At 36.7% G+C, this 19,362-nt stretch overlaps 1 protein-coding gene across 1 annotated transcript; it reads right to left on the reverse strand.

The window, feature by feature from the left end:
* Positions 1–16,085: 16,085 nt before the first annotated feature.
* On the reverse strand, positions 16,086–19,111 carry LOC125473976 (actin-7). Its single transcript, XM_048577403.1, has 5 exons — positions 18,970–19,111; positions 17,942–18,012; positions 17,434–17,827; positions 16,738–17,351; positions 16,086–16,622 (listed from the first exon to the last, which is right to left on the reverse strand). The coding sequence occupies exons 2-5, from the start codon at positions 17,999–18,001 to the stop codon at positions 16,557–16,559; spliced, it is 1,134 nt and encodes a 377-aa protein (XP_048433360.1). The 5' UTR covers positions 18,002–18,012; positions 18,970–19,111; the 3' UTR covers positions 16,086–16,556.
* Between the last annotated feature and the right edge of the window lie 251 nt (positions 19,112–19,362).

The following is a 19,362-nucleotide window of genomic DNA, read 5'->3' on the forward strand; positions in this document are numbered from 1 at the left end:
TCAAATCAAATTACTTTAAAGTAAAGAAGAGCTTATGCTCTTTTACAACAATTGATCATATCAAATTACAACCAAAATTTAATCTACACATTCCCATGGTTCAAACAAATTTGAAACGGCCTTTCACATAGCTCAATTATCGTAGGCTAAGGTTCATAATCACCCTTTCTTTAATTAATTAACACTTTAACTAATTAAACTTGAATGCAACATTTTCATTTGGTTTTTGTATCCATAGAATTGATTTAAATGGAGCTAAATGAAATGAAAATCCAATTCTCATTTAAAGAGACAAAACAATTTTTGTTCTCTACCTAATTTGGGCCAAAATGCTATGACCTCAACTTGTTTGGGCCATAGTGCAATTAACCTCAACTTTTGGGCTATTTTGCAAAAACTTAAACTTTTGGGGTCACTTTGTAAAAACACAAAAGTCCACTACTTCATGTAATTACAACTAGAACCCAAAAATTTCCACAAAAAAATAAAACTTCATTAAAGGAGCAAAACAATTTGTCCTTTTAGTGATTTTGGACCTTTACGTAAAAACGTAAACTTTTGGGTCAAAATGCAAATACACAAAAGTATCAAAACTTTATATAATTGCATGAAAGCCCCACAAGGACCCTAATTGAGTAGGGTGGCTGATTTTGAAGCAAAGTTTTAAAAAAAAAATTTCAAAGTTTTGTAAGTGGGGTGTGTGTAATGGAATAAATCATTACACACCAAACCCACTATAATTTCTTTAATTTTTCAAAATAAATATCTAATATATTTAAACATAAGAAATATTTCAAAACAAAAACTTTATGAAATAAATCAAAACTTTGAATCAAAACACCAAACCTTTTGTTCTTGGCAAGAACATATCAAGAACAATGAAGAACATTCATGAAAACCCATAAGAGCTCCATGAACATTCTTCACCCAAAAACATACCAAAACCACTCAAACTTAAGGGAAATAACATACAACCATACTAGGGTACATAGGGGTTCCAAAAGTCACTTTAAAACAATTTTAACAAGTCAAACAAGAACCCAAAATTCCACCCTTTGGATTTGGCCGAATTTCCCAAAAAACATGGCACCAAATTTTAGCTCCAAAATTCATGCTCATATGAACTACATCTACAACATTTGAGATGGCAAATTTTCTAACAAAATTTACATTCAAAGAAGCAAGAATAAAGCTTGTAACAATTACAACATTCAAATCACAAACTATGAACTACAAAACCCAAAAGGATTCACCAACTACTAGACTTAGGCTCTTGATACCAATTGAAGGAAAATTTGTGAAAAACATGTTCATTTAAGCAACATCAATAGCATGCAATTAACAATTAAAGGCGGAATCATGCTTGTATGCACTTAAAACAAAACATTTACCCATGAAATTCAAAGCCTAGTAGATAGGTGAATCAAGACTCAACTCAAAAATAAAGTGAGTTGAGAAATCAATACCTTTGTAGATTCTTCTTTGCATAAGCAAAGGCTAATCACCCAAAGAGAGGGCCTTCATTCCTTGCATCTTGGATCCATGGATTTGGATGGATGAAAAGGTTTCTCCAAGTTCCCAAAATTGAGAACCTCTAAGTCTCCACACCAAGGTATATTGAAAGAAGAAATGAGTGACCTAGAGGAAGTAAGATTGCTAGCTATTCCCCTCTAGATTGGCCAAAATTTTAGAGAGAAAGGAGAGCTTGTGTTCTCATCCTTTCCCCAAAAATAACCCTTAGTAAATTTTAGGTTATAAAGTCCTTTATATAGTCCCTTCAAATAAGTGACCTAATGGACCAAAAGCCCTATTCTTTTACACATGGCTAGCCTATAGGTTTATTGGGCTTTCAAGCCCTTTGTTTTATTCAAGTTGTCATACAACTTGAGTTAATGGGCTTGACATTCAAATCCCATTGGGCCTTGCGGCCCAAAACTAACCCGAGGTCTTTAACGAACTTATTCGTTTGATTAATTAACATATTAATTAATCCTAGCCTTAGATAAATAATTAAACCATTTAATTATTCTTACTCATCTCCGTTGAATCTTCAAACTCTACCTTACACGGTGTACGATCCATTAGGTTCCTTTTAGCGAGGCAGTGGGCGATTCAAACTCTTTCAAATCGATTGTGAATTGAAACTTACTTTCAATTCTCCCGTTAGTGATAATACACTTTTAGGGCTTCCACAAACCATGAGTGACACCTAGCAGCATATCATGGTTACCCAAGCTAATCAGAAGAGGTGGAGAACCTATTCAGTTTAGGATTACAAATGCAATACGGTCTTTCTCTAATACAATACTCTTGACCACATTGTTTGGTTTGATAGTTTATTCATGTCTACTATCCAATGTGAATCTTGTGCTTATATGATTACCTTGAATGTGATCTGGAACGCATTCCAACATTTCATTCATACTCTGGCCAGAGATTCCAAATCATATCATAGAGTATTCTCCCTCAAACAGTTTGAAGGTTAGAGATCCCTTGTTGCGCATTCACTTGCCTCCATGGCTAAGTGGCTTAACCCCGACGATGCCGTGGACACCCTGATAGAGTGACTTTGACATAATCAAAGATTAAGGACCTAACCACAAGACAACTGTGATGCCTCAGGTCAAAAGACTAATTTGCATTATCCCAACCATGAGTTCTCATGTGACATGAATATGAGAACTCTTCGTTGATCGTGTTCAGTGAACTCATTCTCTATTGAGCACCTACGTACTTGTCTTGATGTCACACACACCAATGACTCGAGACTAGTCACTCTCCCTGAGAGAAGACATAGCACGTACTGATCTTAACGGACTGTTAATGCCCAATTGACAATCCTATGATCAGGAACGTTTAGGATGTGTCAACGAAAGAATGGTCTCATGAATCTAACTTCTTTAGATCGCATTCTTCCAATCACATATTCCTTGGACTTATCGTTTAAGCATATAACATTTATATTAGACGGCTCAAACAATAATCTTTGCCCTTTAAACTACATTAGTTTGAAATGTCCGTAAAGTATCATCATATGATTGGTTTCGTGTAACAAAGAGACAAGCACTAGAGTTTGCATTGTCCTCTTCATGGTAGACACTAAGTCGACCGAAAGTTTCGAGCATAGTTCTAAGGGTATTCTAGTCCACTAGTAGAACTAGACCCAGAAGGTGTTGCTTCTAAGTATACCCCTGATTGACTATATGCTAGATGCAAATGAGATGTTCGAGGAGGTTGTGGAACTGATAGTTCCATATCTGAGTGCAATTCACATTTATTGTACCTAGCTTAATGCACTAGATCAAACATCTCAAGTGCTGATAATCTTTTAGCATAAAGCAACACTACGCTAACACGCCACCACAAAATTAGGTGTTAAAGATGTTTTTCCTTTATTATAGATTTAGGCTTATTATATCCCTATGAATCTTAGAATGAATCACACCCCCTTGGTTCTTGGAAAGATGCTTACTTTATGGGATACGATGACTCAGACTCTCTATTTGATCCACATAAGTTACGTTCCCAATTGGTTATATCTTTACTGTTAAGGAACACCGTAATATCTTGGAAGTCAACTAGATAGACCTTAGTTGTGAAATCTTCAAGTCGTTCCAAGACTCACCATAACTCATCACATGAAAGACATGGTTGAGAGTTATTGTTGAGTATATTCGAAGTACTTGCAATTTTCACCCATCGTTGAGTCCCAACAACGATCCATGAAGACAACGCCAAGCATATTGTGTTTACATTAGCATGAGCATCAGAAGTTTGAAGTCAAGCAATCCTATCCTAAGGCAACCTTGACGACCTCTACATGACATCACCACCGAAATCTAGCTTCCAAAAGCTTGTTTGAGAAATTGGTATGCGCAACTTTCTCATTAGCAATTGCTTGTAGTTCTCATTTGGAAGTTTTGTGAAACTCAGGAGAAGTATCCAAAAGTATACTCACTTGACATTAGTGTACTATTTTTCCCTATGCTTAGGAGCATTTTTTCCACTGGATTTTTGCTACCTGACTAGGTTTTAACGAGGCACCCATCCTGAGTTGATCATACCCTTGTGAATACTCTTCTTTCATCCAGAAGACATTTAGTCTTGACTTAATGAAACTTCTTACTTTTCTCCTTAGACAATGGATTTTTATCCCACCTTGGATTTTACCATAGTAAGGTTTTGTGAGTTATACTACTCATGCATTCTTCCGTTTGTTTTGAGACTCTTATTCGCTACTTGTGCCGGCTAGACAAGACAACTTCATCAACTGCTTCTACATTTGCCTGAAGATCTAAAGCGCCATCTACTTCAGTATTTGCACACTCAATGGGAAGTGTTGTGATATACATTCTGATACATGTATGACTGTGTAAATCCTATGTAGAGATAGATTAGGAATCCTTTAGAATTTAGAAGATCTTTCCTATTAAACTTTGTATTCCTTGGGGATGCAAGTTTCTCTTCTCATTATTATAAATAAAGGCACAAGGTCTGAAGAATAACACATAGAATTCCTCAAGCCTATTTTTCATCTCTCTTTCTCTCCATGCCGTGCTTTCTCTCTCTTTTCCCTTAGTTTAACATAGGCCACAACAAAAAGTTGATTTCAGCCCCATTTTGAAGGCATGATTTAGTGAAAACTAAAAATTTGCATATCTTCAAATTAAACCATTTGATAACATTCCACGTAAGTTAAATTTCCGTTTCTTTAAGGTGATGAGTCATTTTAGGGTTTCGACAAAATTGGAGTGAATTTTGCTTACCTATTTTACCCTCCACGACTAGTAGCTAGGCACACAATTTGCTCATATTTATCATATATAAGCATTTAATTCCACTATTTTCATTGATTTGTTACATTTTTATTTTCAAATAATTTTTTGATATTATTTTCCGTAGTTATTGTCAAATTAAATGCCTTTGTTTTTTTTTTTTTTTTATCAAACGATAAATTTATTAGATTAAAGAACTCACGGATTCGAACCACGCCGCGGTACAAGAGCAACATTCCTTTCATCGCTACGTGAGAATGCCACTTGCAAATGCCTTTAATTTAGAGATGTTAAAGTTGTAATTTAGAGATGTTAAAGTAAGGAAATTGTTACTGGCACTCCAAAAATCACAATTTGCACTCCGAACTTTCTATAACTAGAAAGAAAAATACACTTGTGAGAGGAGTGTAGAATGAGATTTTTGGAGTGCTAATAACAATTCTCTAAAGTAATTGGCAATTTTATTAGTAAAGAAATCATTATTGGTGTAAATTATTGACATATTTGCTGATTGATTTTAGGGATAAATAGCATACCGTGTCCACAGACCAAAATAGGTAAACCTCTTGTACAGACCCCTCCATCAGGATGCAATTGCGAACAAGAAATTTGACACGATGACTAAAAGGGGTTCGAAACTTTTCGTAGTGTTTGGAATAAGTTCCATTCACTAAACACACCAAGAGACATGTGATATTCTACTAAGGCATTCACATCAGATTGAGTTGGACTAAATTCAAAATTAGAAATCGAGGACTCCCACTACTCAAACAAGGAAACACGAACACCCTAATAGGGGAATTTCGACAATACTTCGAGGGTATTTCAAAATTTACTTAAAATCTAAATTACAAATTTGTATGATATGGACAACAATTTGTCCTACCTTTTTCAGTTTAATAACTCATAAATGATTATAAGTCACCCCTTCAAACTCCAAACAATATTCAAATAATATTAAAATCCCTTAAATAATCATCATCCATGAAATAATTCAAATCCAAACTATTAAAACAACCATTGTTTAATCTTTTATCTTGGGACTCTTGATGCTGTCATGAATTAGTCATCTCTACTCCACTGCTTGCTTCTTCTTCTTTGCTCCTACAATAGGAACAATGAAAATATTATTCACACTAATACTTTTTACATTCTAAAACATAAGCTAATAATTTAAGGAATATCGATTATGAATTCCATATCTTCAGAAGGTTTCTCACTTAGGGTGACCAGATATTCTTTGTAGTTTCTCTTCCAAAGTCCCATCTTTTCACAGTGGTGACATGGACGCTTAGCCTCCTTATTATCCTTGAAAATTCTGCCCTTGGCTTTCAACTTTTGAGTTATGGCTTTGGCTTTCTATTTCGGGGCTTCGATTTAGACGATTTACCATGGCAAGCAGCTATTTGCTCCCTTTATCTTCTCTTAATGTCTTTGGAAGCGGTGGACCTGGACCACTTCTTGCGTGGTACACGAGATAACATTTATATGGTAGTTCATAACGAGCTGATTGAATGCTCGAACCCCTATAGAGAGTAACATGGTGGGTAAGACTTAACTAAGTGAATGAAGTCCAATAAGAAGATATTATGAGGCAACGATTCTTTAGAAGCCAAATAAGATGAGTAATCACAAGAGTTGTGAATGAGCAAGAATGTGTTCTATGATGAGGTGGATTTGGTAATACTGAGCCTCCCATACCCCAATAAGAGTATCCAACAAAAACTCTCAAATTCTATTTGAGGAATATGAAGTTTACCAAAAATAATGGACGGTGCTATTTGATTTAAAGGCCCAAATCAAAAGGCTATAAAATCAATCTAAATTTATATTCATTATTTAATACACCACTATATTGAATACACTTTATCCAAAACATGACATACAAAAGTCTGAATTAAAGTTTCCTAACTTTGTCCAATAATCCCAAGATTGTCTTAAAAGGATTAGACATGTACTCAAGTAGTCACATCCTTATATTCTTTCTTGTGATAATGTATCATTGAAGAACATGTTAGAACATGTTAGATACATCTAACATGTAGAGGAATACATCGACGAAAGTGATTTTTTTTTTTTTTTTTTTTTTTGTCGAACATAGACACAAGTGTTTAATCATTTGTTCTATGAACAAGGACCTTACAAAGTTAGCACAAGTACATGAACAGTTCATGTGCCATGATTCTTCACTTTCAAATAGTTGTACGAAAAAAGGATAGAGTTGTTACCAACAACTCTTGGATGTCTATAATCATGTTAAGACTAAGATATAAAGGATAGAAGTCCGGATTTATAAGCTAACAATAATTTTGGATCATTAGTGTTGGAGTGCTATACCACTCTACTAGACGGAAACTAGCCAATGACTTCATTCTTGCATCTTTAAATAGTTTATAAAGTTTATTGTAATTTGGACCGTAAACTATGACCATAATCTCTCCAAATTGTTTGATGTGTGGTACAACACAATTAAAATAAATTTCAATAGAAACTAGGAGTTTGGGGACCATGACTATTGTAGTCATAGGAGAAGTCAAAAGAAGAAGGCAAAATAACTCCAAAGGAATATACTTTCTTTGCAGAAATGATAGAGACTGGAAGGGCTCAAGGCTTGTGTTGCAAGTTTCAAGAACACACCTTTTGAAGCTATTATAATTTGTTTTTTTAATAATTCAAAATTGTTAGTCTTCTACTGAAATATTTGATTTTGCACTAGTATACATCTTTTCTATTGTTGCAAATGAACTAATAAAAAGTGGAAGATTGACGAAGGAAGAGAAAGTGCTTCATATTCAAAATGTGACCAAAGATCTCTCCAAAAGTAATTGGCACATACTTCTTCACACACCTATCTTAGTCGGAAATTCAAAGATTGCATTAAAGAACTTAATTCGAACTCTGTAACTTTAAAAGATAGATGAATCGTTTTTGTTGACAATAATATGGTTCGTTGTCCATGTACAGTCGGATTATTACAGTCCGATTAGTTTTCCCCATCTCCTAGAGACAATGGGGTAGCATTAACTATTTACAAAGCAATGATGCCTCAAAACCTCAAAAAAGATCGCAAAGAAATCGAAACTCACCCTAACCAAAAACGGAAATTTCGGTTCGATTCAGTATTCTCAGTTTTGATGGATCGATGATGCACCGTGACTGCGTTGAGACAAGGAAACCGAAAACTGTTTCAATTTTGGCAACATTGCGGCAAAGTGGTGAGGAAGGCGACCATTTTGACAGTGGTTGCGCCGCTGTTTTTGTGCAAACCTCGCAGCAAAGAACGGTGGGTTGACAACGAAACGCTGAAACCAAAAGGAGAGTGACAAAGACGAGAGAGTTTGAGAGAGAAATAGAGATAGAGAGTCGCGCCTCATAACCGGGGACGGTGGAAAATTAAACCCCATGCCCGGTTTGCGAATTAAAATTAAAAATAAAAATAAAACTTCTAATAACTTGAACATCCTTACAAGTGTAAAAAAATAATAAAACTCTCAAAGCCCACGTCTAACATAGTCTTAGTTCGTTTAGACTTTGTCTTGCCAAATAACTCATCTGTAAAATAAAAAGGTGAGGGATGAGTAACTACTGTCTTCCAGTGAGTAGAATATGTAATATACTAGTCAAACGATGCCCTTTTACACACTAGAAAATAAATATCGCGTAATTATATATATATATATATATATATATATATATATATATATTACATTTGCCTCTTCACATGTCAGTTATCCTTCATAAAATGTAGCTCACCGCGTGAGCCCTATATTGGCCCTTTTGCTATAATGTCCACGTGTGCCATACATTTATCCCTCGAATAACCAAGCATTAAGGTTCTCATGCTTCATGAGCATCTCAAACAATTCATTGATCATATATATAATAACTCCAAAAGGATCCAAATAAACATGCTTGATTCGAAAATAGAAAGATATTTGGAGAGCAAAATCTGTGATAGCTCATAGTTTTTCGAATTTATCGTAAAATAAGAAATTTTACAACACATGACATAAACCACTTAACTTGATAGTTAGAACCTCAACAAGACAAGCCCAATCCTATATTGCTACCACCAATGGCAAAAGAAGCCTAACAACTAAGAGTCCAATGGTTCAATGGATAATGGTTGTCTAGATTAGTCACAAGCTGGAAGCCGGTGTCATGAACATGGGTTATCTCATTTGGCATGAAATGCCATGCTAAGAAGATGACAGCAACTAAATGAGTGTGCTCCTCAAAGTCAACTAAATGCTTGATTAACATTAAAGAGGGGGGAGCTATCCATAAAATTTGATAACCACAGCATCTCAAAATAACTCACGTAAAAGTTTTCAGGAGATTCTGAAGTTGACATAATTAAGGTAAACTAGGAAAGCATATACATATAAGAATCTTTATGTAAAGAGATTCCTATTTTTCTAACGAGGATTAGTTGTGAAACCCACTCCACATCGAATTTCAATGATCCGAAACGTCTATTTTGTGAGTCTTGATTCATAGATCGTCCTTACAAAAATTTGATTCAATCCAAAACTATTAGACTATTTAACTATCACGATAAAATTTCGTTGTTTCTTATAAAACAAAGTGTTTGTTAATTTCTTTGAACCCAATTGGATGTCTCAAATATTTCCAATTTGGCTAATATTTTACAAGAATGATCTATGAGGTACAATTTGAAAAATAGACAATTATGTTGAAGTTTGATGTGGTGTGGCCCACACGTAATCCTCATTTTTTTTAAAATGGTGATCTCTTCCCTTAAAGATCTCCCAAGAATAAAATATAACAGAATGGTGGGCTAAATATTAGCGCTCACCTCTTCTTTATTTTTTGGGGTGTGATATTCACACATCCCTTTTTACTTCACACACACCCTTCTAATTTTCAACCGTCAGATCCGATGAATTGAAGAATATCAAATGATAGAAATTAACAAGGGATGTGTGAGAAGTAAGAGCATCCCCTATGAGGGACTCTATATGGGACTGGAAATGTTATGCATATAGTTCATTTTAGAGTTCCAATGAATCTTTGGGGCTTTACAAAATAATCTCTCCCAATGAGAGGCTATTTCTTTCAGGCTCTATATGGGCTATATATATTTATCTATGTAGTAATTTGATTATGAAATATTTTTTCTTGTTTTTTTTTTTTTTTTTTGTGTTAACTTTTCTTAAGTTGATTTTTGGACGTGTTATCTTAATTTTTTTTATGAACCTTTCAACCTAAAAAAATTCAAGTTGTGACAAAATTAGATTTCATCACTTATGAACCGTTCGTTGAAACATATTCTCTTATCTCAATCTCATCCGTTGAAAGATACAAACCCCGACTTTGCCCTCTAAAATAATTTGATTTTCATGTACAACACAACAATTTACATAGCACCTGTCACATCCCGGCCCGGGGTGAATCACTTCCTGGGTCCGCTCCACCACCGTAGCACGATATTATCCGATTTGGGCTTACCATTCCTTCACGGTTTTGTTTTTTGGGAACTCACGAGCAACTTCCCAGTGGGTCACCCATCATGGGATTGCTCTAGCCCCCTTCTCGCTTAACTTCGGAGTTCCTACAGAACCCGAAGTCAATGAGCTCCCAAAAAGCCTCGTGCTAGGTAAAGATGGGAATATACATATAAGGATCACTCCCCTAGGTGATGTGGGATGTCATAATCCACCCCCCTTAGGGGCCCGACGTCCTCGTCGGCACACCACGGCCAGGGTTAGGCTCTGATACCAAATTGTCACATCCCGGCCCGGGGTGAATCACTTCCCAGGCCCGCTCCACCACTGTAGCACGATATTGTCCGCTTTGAGCTTACCATTCCCTCACGGTTTTGTTTTTGGGAACTCACGAGCAACTTCCCAGTGGGTCACCCATCATGGGATTGCTCTAGCCCCCTTCTCGCTTAACTTCAGAGTTCCTACGGAACCCGAAGCCAGTGAGCTCCCAAGAGGCCTCGTGCTAGGTAGAGATGGGAATATACATATAAGGATCACTCCCCTAGGTGATGTGGGATGTCACAGCACCAATTGGTAAATTAGTATTATACAATTTTGAAAAAAATTAGTTGAAAATTTCACCCACCAATGCCCATGAACATTAAATTAATTTGAAATTTTAATTTGTGGAGTTTTTTTTTTTTAATCACAGCATGCTACAAGGGATTTACATGTTTTAAATGTATTTATTAATATAGATGGAAATGAATAATGTGACAGCCTGTCCCGAATTATTCGTACCATAGGTGTGAAATGACGTTTTTGCCCCTAGTGGTTATTTGTCATTTGTGTGGTTATTTTGGTTGTTTGGCTAGTTGCATCTGGACCACACATTCACCTCATCCTATCATCTTCTCCCTTGTCTCTCTCTCTGTTTCGAACCTCTCTCTCTTCTTCTTCTTTCTTCGTACGGACAAGACCCAAAAACCATGAAAACATTGCAGATCGAGGTGGAAAATTATACCTTTGTGTTCGTGAGGACCATACAAGTTCAACCATACCAATTTCAAGTAAGGAACCCTTCGATTTCATGTCGAACCAGGAATCCCCAATTTGGTCATTGTTCATGCACACGTGCAATGTTGTTTTTCAAGGAATTTGAAGCTTTTAGGAAACTTGGTAAGGTCCTTAGGAAGCTTGGGATGGTTCGTTGGAAGGATTTGGACGTCGGGACCGTGAGTTGCAAATTTGGCAGATTTTTCTCGAATTTCTCCGGCGTGATCTCGTGATCTTTGAGGTTTCAACAGGTATAACGTTGTTCTACTCATCTCCAGTTTTCCCTTGGTGCAAATTTCATAGAAATTGGTGAAGAAACGAGTGAGAAACGAAGATTTGAAAAATTCCCAGTTTTCCGGCGACCAGCGATTCGCTGGAGAAGAAGACGAAATATTTCGTCAGTTTGGACGGAATATTCTGACGCCGTCAATCAGTTTTAACGAAATCTGTTAGGGTTTAACGAAATATTCCTAACGGTGTTAATTGACGCCGTCAGTGTGCCTGGCACGTGGCCGCGCTTGGGGGGCGCGTAGGGCAGTGCCCTTGCCAACGCGTGGAGCATCGAAAAATTATTTTTAAAATATGGGGATGTTCGTGAGGTTGAGTAGATCACGTTGGTGTATTCATACACCCCATTTGAGTATTGTATGAGAAGTTATTACCTAATTTTGGTTATGTGCTTTAATTGACGTTTTTATAGTTGTTTCGCATATAGGTGAGACCTATCCCGAGGACGAGCGCAGTCACTCGAGACAAGGGGGTTACGACCCTTCCACCTATCAGTGAGTGGGCTTTTGGTTTTTCCGTATATACCTATATACTTGTGGTTTTTCCCAGAAAATGATATAGAATGTTTATATGTTTTAAAATGTCATGCATAGCGTTGCCTATTTATTTATGCATTAGTAGTTGCATATAGAGAGCTCATAACCCGCACCCCCGGTGTTAGTGCTCCCGCCCATAGTAGGGCACAATCCTTCACGTGATGTTCACCTCCCGCACCACACGCTCATCTTGGATCCAAGTTAGGTGCACAGTCCTATCGTACAGACCACTTTAGGTGGTTTTGACTCGTAGGTGACCCGCGATTTTTCACCCAGTCTTCACGTGATCGTAGTACTTCAGCGTATTTATTTACACCCAGTCCTGTCGTACAGACCACTTTAGGTGGTTCCGACTCGTGGGCAGGTATAGTTAGTGAGTTGAGGATTTAAGCTCTAGATTCAACCGTACAGGTCACGTTAGGTGACTCCGGCTGTCTTGTTACTTGCATTGATTGACATTACCTGGATTACTTACATTTTATGTGGAGGCATTCGACATGGCATATTTTCTGAGCATGTTTTCGATATATGTGTATATTCTATTTTTTGGGAACTATACAGATTTTACGGCGAGGGGTTAGAACTTTTGATAATGAAATGATTTTGAAAAGCTTTGTTTTTGCCCACTCACACTTTCTATTTTGCGCCCCTCCAGGTTCTAGTTTGGGTTGCTCTTTTGGTGGCTCACAAGTGTAGGACCACTTCTGGGTGTGTTTAGTTAGTGTTGTTCCTCTGGACTGCACTAGGCTTTCTATGCTCTGAATATTGTTTTTCACCCTTACACTTGCACTTGTATGTTAACTACTCTGTTTGGTAGTTAGTTTTTATTTATTCGTACTTTTATTATTATCTTTTGCTTCCGCACTGTGCACATGGCTACGTCACCCTCACATGACGACCAGCACGCCCTGATTTCGGTCGGGGTGTGACAAATAAGAAATACATTTAATAAAAGCAGTCTTTTAACTAATCAAAGCAGCTAAATCCATATTAAAAAAAAAAAAGCGGTCTTTCAATTTCCATTTACATTTTATTGAATTTACATTAAGATTAGAAGAAAAAAATTATTTAATAAACAACTGATTGCTAGCCCATTGTGAGGCTAAGCCCACTCCCTCCCCTTAGTGTAGATAACATCGTTTGTTAAAAAAAAATGATCATTTGATAACTAATTGAATCACAATATTATGCGCGTGCAAAAGACTTTTTTATAACTGGAACTACGCACCTCTTAAGTGTTTAAAATTTGAGAAATAATATTTAATAAACAACCGCGTGCAAAAGGCATTTTTTGAATCACATCGCGCTATACGCGACTTAAACATTTTTAATGTATTTATATGCATGAATTGCTTCAATATTTTTTTATTTCGTTATTTTCTTTTTTTATCACATGCGCTACGCACCTCTTAAGATGTTTTGAACACAATATTCATGGTTTTTCTTATTTTTTATTATATTTTCTTCTCCCATCACGTGGGCACCATCAAATTTGTCATTTGTTTATTCTTTTCTCTCTTCCCTTTCATTTTTTTTATTTTTTTCTGTCTCCCCATTTATATTTATATTATATTTTATGATGACCAAATTACCAACTTACCCTTACATGATTTGATATATTAATTTGGGCAAGTTTTGAATTTTTTTGGCTAAGGGCCAATTTCGTCCAATTCTTTTTGTCAAAGCCGATGACATCAAATTGAGCCTCCGGCTTTATATATATTAGCCAAATTGCAAGAAAATATGTAAGAAAAACAAAATTTAAAAAGAATAAAATGAGAGTATAAGTGTATTCGCAAGTGGAGGAAGAGTGGTAGAATTTTGCTCACATGGGTTGCTACTTCTTTTGTAGGACCCACTGCTTTTTGGGGCTAGATGTAACCCAATTTTATGTTATCCAAGAAAGGAAGTTGATGGCGCCAGTGGTAGATCAAGCCCAATTTTTCAGCTCATTGAGGATGAAATTTCTCACTAAGGCTTAAAATGTAGCAGCCTCATGAAGGATAAAAGCTCCCATTAAAATGCTCTAAAAAGAGCTGTGCGGATAGCACATCCTTATTTTTATTACTTTTTTGCATGACCAAGTACTTCACCATGTCATCAAGTAGTGGATCCTATGAAGAAAAAAAAAATCCCCAGTGCCCAGGAGTTGACACTTTTTAGCCTTTCTAGGAGCTGAAGTACACCCATTTTCAAAATGCCTGTTTGTTGGTACTGTTTTGTTTAATTTCGGAGCTTATATTACTGTTTTGTTTAATTTTGGAGCTTATATTGACCAAATGCCCTTTAATTGGAGAGGACCAAAAGGTTTGGTCTTATAGTTGGACCTATACTAATAGTTTTGCTTGTAGTCGGGCCTATAAACATATTTCTACAAAACCTGTTCATTCGGTTTATTTCGTTGTTGAAGAGTACAAAATTGAGAATTGGACCGAAATAGACCAGTTCGGTTCGGTTTTGTTACCTGTTTGACCGATTTGGTCAATTCGACGTTTTTTTGTTTTTTTAAATTTTTTCACTCAATTTTTCGGTTCGTCGCTTGTTTTTTCCCTCCCCTTGTGATTAACTCTGCTAAGACGTGACACCTAGAACTTGAATACATTAGCCAATACATAATTTTCAACGTAAGGTGTCTCATGATTCATGACATTCATCGGTTGGGCTATTGTGTATTTTACAACTAACAAATCTGATTCTGAATCATTTGCAAAACTTTACAAAGAATTCAAGAGTACAAGTAGATGAATAAAGCCTCAAAAGTGTGCAAGTCTCCTTAAATTTGATCATTGAACAAGAATACTTTAAAAGAGTTACGTTGAAAGTAACAAGGGCAAGTGACATCATATGAACATGGTAATTCTCCGAGGGAGAAGAACGAAATCTAATTAGATACTTTTTTGCGGGTCCTCCTAACGCCAGCTGAAGGAGATGGGCCCAGTCCCGTAGAAGGCGAGCTCCATTGGTTGTTGAGGGCCCCGCGTTTGATTGGATGGAGATAGATATATAGAAAACTTCATGTAAACAATCAAGAACCATTTGAATCATTTCCATTACTTGATTCAAATGGTTCTCACAAATTCTTAAGACTCCAGTTACAACTCCTTAATATAGGCAAATTAAAGAGATGACAATTGTGACTACCCTCAGCCTATGTATGACACTGACTCAAGGAAATGGCATACCGTCATTGAATCCGAAATGAGTTATGTTAGTACCAATTGTCTTGATTCTGGTTGATCAAGGATTAAGCCTTTTAATACTCCCATTCAAATGAGGGATACCTTTGTGGAGCTCGCTCGTACCTTTATTTCAATAACATAACATTATTCGTTACAAAAAAAAAAAAAATCAGACTAATCAAACCCTTGGAGACATCCAATTGTAGCGAGGAAAATAAAAGAATACGACGCATCAGACTTAGACCTGGTTTGGTACTGAGGTGATTCTGAAAAAAGCTGCTATCAAAAAAAGCTGGGAGCTGTTTTTGTGTTTGGTAAACACTCAGCTTCAGCTTTTTTTCACAGTTTTGGATGAAAAAAAGCCAAAAACAAGAAGCTGCAAAACCTAGCTTTGAAAAACTGGCTTTTTTTCACATCTGTTTTACATAAAAGTTTACCAAACACTCTAATACTGTTTTTTTTTTTCAAAAGCACTTTTACAAAAAAGTTTACCAAACACTCTGCTGCTTTATTTCACAGCTGCTTATTCTCACAGCACAGCAGAAGCAGCTTTTTTTCAAAGCACAGCAATACCAAACCAGCCTTTATTATGACGCCTCGAGTTCGAAGCGTTTCTTTCTAAAATACAACATTATTAAAGACCGTATATCGAAAATAAAGAGGAAGTGGCAGGCCTCGCATACAATTGGCAAATGCCATGCCATATAAAACATTTGAGGCCTACGATTCCCTGACAAACTAACAAAAAGCCAACAAGACAAACCTTCAAAGAAATAACAAATGCAAGCACACGAGAAAAACAGATTCCTCTCAAGCTTTCAAGCCAGTATTTAAATATAAATTTGCATACCAGTTTTCGACCACAAACTGACGCTACAATAAACTTTCAGATACAATAAAAACTATTAATATTAATGTTCCCGGATGAAAAAAGACCGTCAAATATAGAACAAAAGTGAAATAAAAGGAAGACGAAGAAAAGCATCCCAATCACTCTCCTGCTACAAACATCCTACCGAAATAGATGGTTGAACCGATGATTAGGCAAGGCGAGGATGGTTTTGGACTGATTTTCTGCCCACCACATATACATAGAACCATTTGCCATTGCAAGCAAAATCTCTCGCGTGGATGAGAAGTCAACATCTGAATCTACCCCGTCCTCGAGTGACCCCACCTCAACACATCGTTGCCAACCAAACTGACTTCATGACACATGACACAAAAATCCAACTAAATTGAAAAATAGCTCACCATCAAAACCATTTGGAGAACTCAGAAGCACTTCCTGTGGACAATGGATGGACCTGACTCGTCGTACTCACCCTTGGAAATCCACATCTAATTCATTGAAAAGGAAAAGAATCTTATCAGTCTCAAGCAAAAAGAAAACGTACATACCATACGAATTCAAAATATCATTGACAAGGTTTAGAGATAAGTTTACGATCATCACCTGTTGGAAGGTACTGAGGGATGCAAGGATGGACCCTCCAATCCAGACACTGTACTTTCTCTCCGGTGGAGCCACAACCTTGATCTTCATGCTGCTTGGAGCAAGAGCGGTGATCTCCCTGCTCATACGGTCTGCAATACCAGGGAACATAGTTGACCCACCACTGAGCACGATGTTTCCATATAGGTCTTTTCTGATATCCACATCACACTTCATGATAGAGTTGTAGGTAGTCTCATGAATGCCAGCAGCTTCCATTCCAATGAGGGATGGTTGGAAGAGCACTTCTGGGCACCGGAATCTCTCAGCTCCAATTGTGATGACTTGGCCATCAGGAAGCTCATAGTTCTTCTCAACTGACGAGCTGCTCTTGGCAGTCTCAAGTTCTTGCTCATAATCAAGGGCAACATATGCAAGCTTCTCCTTCATATCACGGACAATTTCCCGTTCAGCAGTAGTGGTGAACATGTACCCTCTTTCAGTGAGAATCTTCATCAAAGCATCTGTGAGGTCACGACCAGCAAGGTCCAGACGAAGGATGGCATGAGGGAGGGCATAACCTTCGTAGATTGGGACAGTGTGACTCACACCATCACCTGAGTCCAGCACAATACCTGTACAAGGAGGAACTCCGTAAATGCCAGAATAATTGGAAAATATATTAAGAATCATGCTCAGAAAATCATTGATTCGAACCTGTTGTACGACCACTGGCATAAAGTGAGAGAACAGCCTGGATGGCAACATACATGGCAGGCACATTGAAGGTCTCAAACATAATTTGGGTCATCTTTTCTCTGTTGGCCTTAGGATTGAGAGGAGCCTCTGTGAGCAGAACTGGGTGCTCTTCAGGAGCAACACGAAGTTCATTGTAGAAAGTATGATGCCAGATCTTCTCCATGTCATCCCAGTTGCTCACTATACCGTGCTCAATGGGATACTTCAAGGTAAGGATACCTCTTTTCGACTGTGCTTCATCACCTACATAGGCATCCTTCTGACCCATACCAACCATGACACCTGTGTGTCGTGGGCGACCAACAATACTAGGAAACACAGCCCTGGGAGCATCATCACCAGCAAATCCAGCCTACATGCATAATAATACACAAAATGGTATAACTAAGACTTCATTTCAGGTACAAGTATAATTAAAATTTTGATTTAACTTAAATTCAAAAGGGGCAAGGAAATGATGCAGTACCTTCACCATTCCAGTTCCATTGTCGCAAACGAGGGGTTGAATGTCCTCACCATCGGCCATCTTTAACAAACCTGAATCAAATGGAAATACATAATCAATACAACATCCCACACTAGTTCACTAATCAGATAAATGTACAAGTAATTTAGTTCCTATAAATATCAAAAAAACACAAATAATTTTCAATATCAATTTGTCCATGCATTACGTTATTTAACTTCCTTTTTTTATTTCTTTCAGTCAATTTCAAAATCTTGCATCGACTTAAATCTCAACAATCATAGTTCAAATCCTTTTGCTAAACAAGTAACACAAGGACTTCCAATCATATCAAAGTTCTAATAATTATCTAATTTTTTTGTCAAAGTTCTAATAATCATAGTTCAAAGCCATCTTTAACAAACCTGAATCAAATGGAAATACATAATCAATACAACATCCCACACTAGTTCACTAATCAGATAAATGTACAAGTAATTTAATTCCTATAAATATCAAAACAACACAAATAATTTTCGATATCAATTTGTCCATGCATCCCGTTATTTAACTTCCTTTTTTTATTTCTTTCAGTCAATTTCAAAAATCTTGCATCGACTTAAATCTCAACAATCATAGTTCAAATCCTTTTGCTAAACAAGTAACATAAGGACTTCCAATCATATCAAAGTTCTAATAATTATCTAATTTTTTATACAAAACTATGCAGATCTAAAAAAATCAGATCACCAACATTAGATCCTAACAGATAAGGGCGAGATCAGACAACCAAACAACCCCAACACAAAGAAAATTCCAAAATCTCAATTCAACAGATCGATCAGTCAAAGAAATTACGGATCAGTAAGATCATTCAAGATCTAACTCCAACAATCACATAAACACCAGAATCGGCAACAAATTTTCAAGATCAGGTACATATCAACTTTAATCTACTCATTTATTACAAATCAAACTCAATTTTACAAAAACAAAAATAAAAATTAGAAATTCAAACGCAGAAATTGAAAAAATAAAGTTGAAATTACCTTGAAGGGGAAGACGAAGACGAACGAAGACGAACGAAGACGATCGAAGACGGCGGCGACGGGAAGAAGATCAAGCCGAAGACGAAGGCTTGGATGTCGCTGTGTTTCTTCAAGGCTGTCAGAGATGGTGGAAATTGAGCAGAAGTAGGGTGAGCTAGAAATGTGAGAGGGTATATATAGCTCCGGATTTTGAAATGCACATGAAATTGGGACCAAATTACCAAGCACTTCAATATTTGCTTTTTTTTCTGTTTTCTTTTTTCTTTTTTTCTTTTTTTTTTTTTTTTTTTTGAATTCTATTTGGGGTAAATTTGGGGTATTTTGTTTTCAAGCACTATTTTAAAAATTCCGGCCTAGTGTGGCATAAGCTCTGTTTAAGCGCTACGTGGCTGA

Source organism: the organism of the source record quoted next, unplaced genomic scaffold (genome assembly GCF_019419815.1).
Source record: "Pyrus x bretschneideri cultivar Hongxiangsu unplaced genomic scaffold, Pyrus_bretschneideri_v1 Contig111, whole genome shotgun sequence".
NCBI lineage: Eukaryota > Viridiplantae > Streptophyta > Magnoliopsida > Rosales > Rosaceae > Pyrus > Pyrus x bretschneideri.